At 40.7% G+C, this 9,248-nt stretch overlaps 1 protein-coding gene across 1 annotated transcript; it reads left to right on the forward strand.

Moving 5' to 3' along the window:
- Window positions 1-5,183, forward strand: LOC121873095. The gene is made up of 3 exons (XM_042376406.1): window positions 1-86; window positions 2,270-3,825; window positions 4,116-5,183. Exons 2-3 carry the CDS (start codon window positions 2,270-2,272, stop codon window positions 4,240-4,242), a joined length of 1,683 nt encoding a protein of 560 aa, XP_042232340.1. The 5' UTR covers window positions 1-86; the 3' UTR covers window positions 4,243-5,183.
- The last annotated feature ends 4,065 nt before the right edge of the window (window positions 5,184-9,248 follow it).

Genomic DNA, 9,248 nt, shown 5'->3' on the forward strand with positions numbered 1-9,248 from the left:
CGTCCAGCACGCTGCTCACGCCTCACAGTCGTTCCTCAGGACTCTCACTAGCTGCCGGGTATCTGGCCGTTTCCTCGAGCTCATAGGTAAGTCCTATCGTTACTGTTTAATTGATTATGACGTCACTAACTCCGAATTCCCTAAGGTGGTCCATCACGCGTTTCCAGTGGTTCAGGGGCCTTTGTTGTTCCTTGATCATTAAAGTTGGATAATGACACTGTGTTCATTGACGTTCCCCGTAGTATGTCCTGAAACCCTTGACTACATCCTCGTCCCCTTCAAAATGTCTCTCGGGTTCTTCACTGTCTACTGGGGCCTTTCATGTTACCTGACGTAAATAGATGGGTCCTCGGTGCCCTTATTTAGTCCCGCACATGCAATCATCAGGGTCTTAACGCCCCTAGGTAGGTCCTGACGTGCCTAGCTTAGTTCAAACGATCTTCGCTTGTAGTCGTTCCTCAGGGCCCTTCTTACTTGCTGGATCTCCCTCTGGTTTCTAGATATTCCACAGCGGGTCTTAACATATAGTGAAGGCTGAGGATTATGTCTGCAGGTGACAGTGAAGATCGGTGATTGATTTTGCAGTTAAGAGCGAAAATTATGAATTAGTTGAGCTGCTGACAGTCAATATTAGTGATTGGTTATACTGCTAACAATGAAGGTAAGTGATTATTGTTTTTTTAAGGGGAATAACCCATTGGGCACGGATCATCAACCCACAATGGGGCCTGGGGGCTGCTGGCAATGAAGATTATGTGATTAGTTGCTGATAGTGAAGAGGAGTGATTAGTTCTCCTGTTGACATTGATAATTAATCAGTGGTTCTCCAGCTGATATTGAAATATAATGACTCTCCCTGCTGACGGTAAGAACTAGTAACTGGCTAATGGCTGACAGTAAGGATTAGGACTAGTAACTGGCTCTCTGCTGGCGTTAAGAACTAATAACTGTCTCCCTGCTGACAGTAAGGACTAATAATTGTCTCCCTCATGACGGTAAAGGTTAGTAACTGTCTCCTGCTGAAGATGTGAGTAACTGTCTCCCTGCTGATGGTAAAGGTTAGTAACTGTCTCTCTACTGACGGTAAAGATTAGTAACTGTCTCCCTGCTGATGGTAAAGGTTAGTAACTGTCTCTCTACTGACGGTAAAGACCAGTAACTGTCTCCCTGCTAACGGTAAGGGTTAGTAACTGTCTCTCTACTGACGTTAAAGACTAGTAACTGTCTCCCTACTGATGGTAAAGGTTAGTAACTGTCTCTCTACTGACGGTAAAGACCAGTAACTGTCTCCCTGCTGACGGTAAAGGTTAATAACTGTCTCCCTGCTGATGGTAAAGGTTAGTAACTGTATCTCTACTGACGGTAAAGACCAGTAACTGTCTCCCTGCTGACGGTAAAGGTTAATAACTGTCTCCCTGCTGACGGTAAAGGTTAGTAACTGTCTCTCTACTGACGTTAAAGACTAGTAACTGTCTCCCTGCTGACGGTAAAGACTAGTGAATGATGACCAACGGTACACCTACAGTAAGTACTCCACCAGGTGTTATTGACATTTTACCTGTGTATATTGAAACAGCGAGAGCCAGTAGGTGCTTCGTCCCTACTCCAAATCCAGATGAGAGAGAGAGAGAGAGAGAGAGAGAGAGAGAGAGAGGGGGGGGGATCGACAGGAGCATAGACGATAGATCGACAGGAGCACAGACGATAGATAGACAGGAGTGAAGACGATGGATAGACAGGAGTGAATACGATGGATAGTCATGAGTAAATACGATATGTAGACAGTCGTAAAAACGATAGATAGACAGAAGTATAGAGGATAGATAGACAGAAACAAAGACGATAGGTAGACAGGAGTATAGACGATATATAGACAGGTGTATAGAAGATAGATTCACAGGAACAAAGACAATAGATAGACAGGAGTATAGCCGATGGATAGACAGAAGTACAGACGATAGACAGAAGTATAAAAGGGTTTATAGACAAATATAAACGGTAGATAGACATGAGTAAAGGCAATAGATAGACAGGAACAAAGACGATAGATAGACAGGAGTATAGAATTTGTGTACAGCTGTGAGGTTCAGTAGTTGTCGTTATATAACTGTGTCTGGGATAATCACACGGGTGAGAGTTTACTCAGCTGTTTCCTCACTCATTAAGAAGCTTGTGTCTTTGAACACTACAAAAGGTAAACAGTGTGTGTTTGAGAGAGAGAGAGAGAGAGAGAGAGAGAGAGAGAGACTCACAAACCATACCCTTACAGATGATGGTCCGTGTGTGGGTCGCTGGGGTATTGATCCTGATGGTGGGGAGGCAGACCTCGTCCTCTGACCCCATTGGGAAGGTCACCCTCCACCTGCTCCACCTACTACCTACCCAAAAGGCCCACCTGTCAGGCGGCTTCAGTGGCAGGGAGGTTAACGGAGGAGTAGAAGGGGGCCTACCTGACTCATTTGCTCTCACTGCCAACACCAACATCAACAGCAGCAGTACCTCATACACCCACCACACACCTACTTCTCCCATCCACTACCCTAAAACTTACTCAGACCATCCCTCTACCCAACCAGTCGTCCCTCTCCTCAACGACAACACAAACAGCTCAGAAAACAGAGTCTTAGGAAGCTTGTTTGAGCTCGGTGTGAGCCATCTTGAGAGACAAGGCATCAAGGTTAAGGAAGATGTTGTTTCCCGAAGTGACACGGTGACGAGACTGAACGACACGTCATCTCTTTACCCAGAGTCTCGAGAAGGTTCTCTCTCTGATCCTGGTGTCGACATTGAGGACAAGTTACCCCTACTTCAGTTCCTGGACGGACTCAGAATGGACGCCTGGGCACAGCTCAAGACGATGGCCTTAACCTACATCGAACTGCTAGATCAAGAGTACAAAACCCAGAAGGTGACGCAGAAGTTACCTTTAGATCTTATCAAGAAGGTACTCGAGCTCGGAGACAGAGTCAACTTTCTCCACATCGTCGGGAAAAAAGTCGACCCGGGGCTCGTGGAGTTCCTAGTCAGTCATCTGAGGCCAATTTGGAGCCAGTTTGAGAGATTCACTACCAGGAATAATCCTGAAGGCAGTGGGTCCCCAACCTTCAGAGACATCGTGAGAGGCGCGGCGCTCAAGACACTGCACCAGTTCGTGGGTCATGTACTAAGGGTTACAGGAAACTACTTCACCAGTGATGAACTCGACAACTACAAGAACGAATTGGTTTCCATCGTCCCCATAGCGGCGGAGGGACTCGATTTGATAATGAACGGTGTATCTAAGTCCCCGGGATATGTAGAAGGTCGGTCTATGGTACAGAGACAAGGCTACGGGTATGGTGGCTACTCCCAGGGCTACGGCGGGTATGGTGGCGATGGTGAGATAAGCTATGGTGGCTATGGTGCCCACGATGATTATGGGACGTCAGGCTATGGTTATGGGGTATACCTGGACCCCTACCTTGTGCTAGGTAGCATCGGGGCGGCGGCACTTCTCTGTTTCCTGGCTTACAAGGTCATCATGACAAAATCCACGACGATGACCCTACGGCGACGTAGTAACGAGGAATACCTGTCTTTCTTGGATTCCTCTGATGTACCCGAAGTCGTCCACTCCATTTACAGTATGCTGGAGGGAGCCAACGACAAGTACAGATCCAGGAGGTCCTTGTCCTCACACCTGGACTTCACAGACGACTTAGCCCAGAGTCTCAACTCTCTGTGGTGGGAACACGAGCATCACTACGGCTGCGTAAGGTGTTTACTCTTCAACTACACCGTTGAACGTAACCACACAGAAGACAACCGCCTTCAACGGCTCACTGTGTAAGGTTCCTTTGTTTTGATTTTTACTTTATTGTCATTATTCTTGATATCACTACATAACTATCGGGATTATACATCTACACACACACACATTATATATATATATATATATATATATATATATATATATATATATATATATATATATATATATATATATATATATATATATATATATATATATATATATATATATAATGTGTGTGTGTGTGTGAGTTTATTTAGCCGTCGGATCTTTAAATTACTCCAAAACGATTTTGTGTATCTAACTATGTGTTCTGTCATCTCAGGGCAGGGATGGCGCATCTGCTGGGAGCTGACAGGTCAGGTCAGCTGGTGGACGAGGTCACTAATCTCACGCTGGAAGGCAGACCAGTTATTTGTGAACAGGTGTCCAACACCTGTAACCTGAAGTGAGCTGTCGTGTCACATCCGTGCTGTACCAATCAGCTGACTACCTGCCGTCTGAACACCTGTCGTACATATCAGCTGATTAACTGTCGTCTGAACACCTGTCGTACCTCATGTCACTTCTTCTTGCACAGTTGATGTAATTTAAAACCTATACAGTATATCCTCACAACTAGCGTCTCCTCTCACAGCTAGTCTCACTCACCGATAAAACCTCTCATTGTGAACATCTCTCTCAGATGATACCTTGAACTGTTTGTGACCCATATTATTGTTGTTATCGTGTGTTTAGGATATCTGTTTATGTGTATAATGTGTGTGTGTGTGTAATTATATGACTATTCATTAGTATGAATTAGTTTGTCAGGAAACTGAAACCTTTTAGTCCTGGTTATATTGAAGAGATGAATGATATCTATTTTAATTACTAGTCCTGTAGCGGATACAGTAACTAACTTAAAAAGAGAAGTGTTTATGTATGCTTTCATATGTGATAAATTTTCACATGTTAAAAAGTATATAAATATACTTTCATGTACTAATAAGAGATAACAGATGCATACTGTCACAGGGAATGTAGAACTGCATTATATATTAACAGGTTATATAAACTATATATGTAACTTTTTATAAATAATAAACATAGCCATTAGAATACTAGAGCAGGAGTTAGGGGGGTTTTAATCACCCGTCTGAGGCCAAAAGGTTTGATGGTATTTTTGTATTGTATATTATATGAGTAATTCAAAATACCATTTCTTACTTGATACTGCCTGGCCAAAAACCCGTGGCAAAGGGTTAACAATTGTACCGAGCGGAGGCATTTTTTTTCTTACACTCAGGGAAATAACATCGGCATAATTGCAATTTGACCTTAGTATTTTGTGCAGTTGTGTTTGAATTCTATAAATAACAAAATATACATAATAAAAACCATAGAAATATATATATATATATATATATATATATATATATATATATATATATATATATATATATATATATATATATATATATATATATATATATATATATATATATATATATATATATATATATTTTAAAACATAAACACCATAGTAGAACAGTTATCACTTATTAAAACAAAATTTTTGATATTATAGTGTACAAGTAAAAGGATGCATAATATCCCTGATATATATCATTTTAAATTCATATAGAATCACACTTAAGTACAAGATCAACTGTAGATAAACTGTATATTTGATTACCATCTTTGAATTATATGCCTATGACAAAGCATGTTCATACTTTATCGTACCTGCACTTAAGGGTATTAAAGTGCTGGAATGTGTTGAATGTACTCCATGATCATCTAGAATTGGCATACTCGTATACCTGGAATGAATTGATATCATATACTCCGCTGTTTGGGTTTCAGTTACTGAATATTGTATGTATTTAGAGTGAACAGAGAAACATTTATCATGAAAGTCTCTTGATGCAGTTGTTACGACACTCAGTAACTTAAATTCATATATATATTCTGTTACTTGTATTTTCTATTTTTGGGAATAATGTACTTTATACTTGTGTGTCATTTGTGAAGGATGTTACATTTGTTCCTATTATATTGTGTACTGAATATGTGTGTCCATTTATCATTGCAATAAAACAGCAAGTCATAATGTTTTCTGGTAGATGTCGCCATCTATCGGTTAAGTGTAAAGGTGTAGTGAGGACTGCCAAGAGTCACCACACTGGACTGTCGTATTGACCATAGTGGATGAGTGGAAGGTTTTGTTAATGCTTCGACTCATTCATTGAGTTTTGGTGTTGGGTTAACTAGATAACTACCCGAAAACAGTCAGTCAAATTGTGGACAGCATGAGTGCCGGCTGTGGGTCTCACCTTCTCCCTAAGGATGAGTACGTTGTTATTTGTATTCTGTGAACAGTTTTCACTTATGTTATAAGTGTTCCTGCTCCCCTTTAGGTTAAGTACTGTATATTGTAACTGATTTCATGGTAGGGTTAATAGTGTTGTTTTGTCAATGGCAAACTTCTCGAACTGACCAAATTCCTACTTAGTTATTTTGTCATAATTGTTTCTTATATGCAGTTTAAATATTAGTTTATATTAATTACAATAAGATATTTTACTTGTTGGTTTTGTTTCACCGATATTTGAGATTAACCAGTCTTTGAAAACGTTCTTTGGTAAACAGTTGTATTAGTGAGACATGGGTTACATACAGGAGGCACCTCAAGGCACTTGAAAACTTTCACCAACGTAGTCTACGTTCCATCCTCCAAGTTCGATGGGAAGACAAGAGTACAAATGCTAGTATTCTTTCTGACACCAACTGTAGGAGCATCGAGGCTACCATTATCTATGAAAAACCATGCTGGACTGGCCATGTTACCCGCATGGACGACGTAGACTGCCAAAACAGCTACTTTAGTCACCTAACGAATAGTAAACGTAACGCTGGCGGGCAACTGAAAAGGTATAAGGATAGTCTTAAGACAAACTTGAAGAAGTGACAAATCGATTTCGAGACAAAACGGCCCCAGTCGAAAACCGCCCAAACCAGAACGGCCCCACTCTAACCAAAACGGCCCCACTCTGTGACCAAAACGGCCCCACCTTGTGACCAAAACAGCCTAACTCTAACCTAACCTAACCTAACCTAACCTAACCAAAACTGAGCATGATAGCAGCCATGTTGTCAGTCTGAGTGGGGCCGTTCTGGTTTAGGCCGTTTTCGACTGGGGCCGTTTTCTCCTGCTACCTGCCAAATCGACCCCCCTCAACTGGGAGACGATTACTCCACATCATAACGCTTGGAATAGCACCACACGAGGTGGTGTCAATACTTTCGAGTTAGCCCTACTGCACACCGTGGCAGACAAGCGCCAACGCCGGAAAGACGCTACCGCCGCCCCTCCCGCACTAGATGTAGCCCTCCACATGTGCAGCATCTGTGAACGACTCTGCCGGTTCCGTATCGGCCTCTTTAGTCACCTCAAAACTCCCCAATGAAGGTGACATTCCTAATAACTCATATTATTGTATCACAGCTGGATGATCGTCATACTCGATTTCGAGTGACAGCAAAGTAGTAGTAGTAGTGGTTCTCATAGTTAATGTGTGAAAGACAGTCATAAATAGATAGACAAAGCGAGCGAGCGAGAGAGAAAGAGAGAGAGAGAGAGAGAGAATGTACTTGTACTCGTATGTGTGTGTCTGTATAAGTCAACTGCATATCTGCACGAGAGTGTACGAGTCTAAATATAATGTCTAAGAGATACAATCACCAGCATTCGTGCAATCTTCACCGCCTACAAAGGGTGACGACCTGAGAAGCCAACCGTACACAGTCACCTGGGCCTGGATGCACGAACATATTTAAGTCATTTAAGTCTCAGCTGGCGCTCGTACTCTCTGCCCGCATTGTTAAGTCATTTGTTTTTGCTAAGTTCATATTCATAAATCAATTTAAGTGCCCTAGAAACTGGGATCTTGGAAACTTAGTCCACTTCTGAGTTGTCAGTGAGCAAACCGGCCCTGCGTTCACTAGGGCAACACTGTAGCCTAGTGTAGCGTACGGTCTTTTGTGAATTTTGATAATGTAATACATCCGAAAGGTGTTTAAAATCAATGCAATCTACAAAAAGATATATTTCTTTATATTTCTTTAAAACAAAATCTGCATGAGTGGTGTTTCATACCTCCGCCAACTTCTTTTGTTTACACAGAGTCTGGAGGGTAACGGTCACCCCCCCCCCCCCCCCCCCGCACACACACAAATTCAAATTCAAAACATTTATTGACAATTACATCAAAAGGTTAGCATGCTAACTAGCCCGCCCAAAACTAGTCTTAACAAGAGCTTTAACATTCTACTAATCATAAATCAGATATGTATACAACAAATATATATGCATAAAATCTACAATCTTATGTTAAACTTACAGAATTTTTTCAGAATATTCTTAACCATATTTTTGTTTATTAAATAACAACCCATCTCTGTAATATCAGTAATACCATCACCCCTAAATTCTGATAAACAGCTACATTCCATAATGTAATGATATAATGTATGAGACTTTACATAGCCACACAGTTTACAAGGAATGCCATCAGTTCCTTCAATATATTGCCAATAATATTTGTATCCAAAGCGTAGTCTCATCACAAATGTATCATACTTAACCGAAGCCTTACCATAAGTAGAACTTGTAGAATTCAAAACTCGAACATAATGTTTCAAACTACTACTGCCGTTGTTCAAAATTTTCCGAATATTGTCCATTTCCCATTGCTGTCGGATTTTTACCATTCCAGGTTTTATTCTTTTAATACCCAAAATACAATCGTATTCTACAATTTCTTTGCCACACCCTTGCTTAGCCAAATCAACAACAACCTCATTCATATAAATACCACAATGGGATGGAATCCACATAAAACTAACATCATATCCGAGTGATTTTATGTCCTGAATACACTTCTTACATTTTAAAACTAAATCATCATCAAGAGGCACTTTAGAATTTAGAGCACTTTGACTGTCAACAAACCACCAAACTGTCTTTTTCCTCACAAAGGCATTCTTAAGTCCCACATATATCCCATAAAGTTCAGAAGTGGTGCTGGAACTTCTATCCCCAATTCTCTTGGATATTCTTTCTTCAATACAAATACCATATTAAAAAAAATCCCTGATAACAATGCCACATCCGGCTCAATTCACATTAACTGAACCATCACAGTACACATGAATATCATTTTCCTTATGGTACTCGGATATTTTCTCAAGGAATATTTGCCGTAACTCAAAAGGATTACATTCTTGTTTTTTTTTTAAACTCTAGCTTATCAATTCTCACAGATACACTCTCCATGAACCAAGGTTTCAAATAAACTTTGTTTGGCAAAGGCACACACAAATCTACAATATTATATTCACACAGCATTCAAAGTTTTTTAGTCTAAGTATTCATCTTAAAATTACTAGTAATTGCATTAGTAAATTTATCAAC

Source organism: Homarus americanus, unplaced genomic scaffold, assembly GCF_018991925.1.
Source record: "Homarus americanus isolate GMGI-L3 unplaced genomic scaffold, GMGI_Hamer_2.0 scaffold32929, whole genome shotgun sequence".
NCBI classification, from domain to species: Eukaryota; Metazoa; Arthropoda; class Malacostraca; order Decapoda; family Nephropidae; genus Homarus; species Homarus americanus.

Excerpts from the sequence above, each read along its gene's own strand:
- LOC121873095 (XM_042376406.1), top strand. The coding sequence starts at position 2,270 with ATGATGGTCCGTGTGTGGGTCGCTGGGGTATTGATCCTGATGGTGGGG. Across the intron at positions 3,826-4,115 it reads CGCCTTCAACGGCTCACTGT|GGCAGGGATGGCGCATCTGC; the intron begins GTAAGGTTCCTT and ends CTGTCATCTCAG.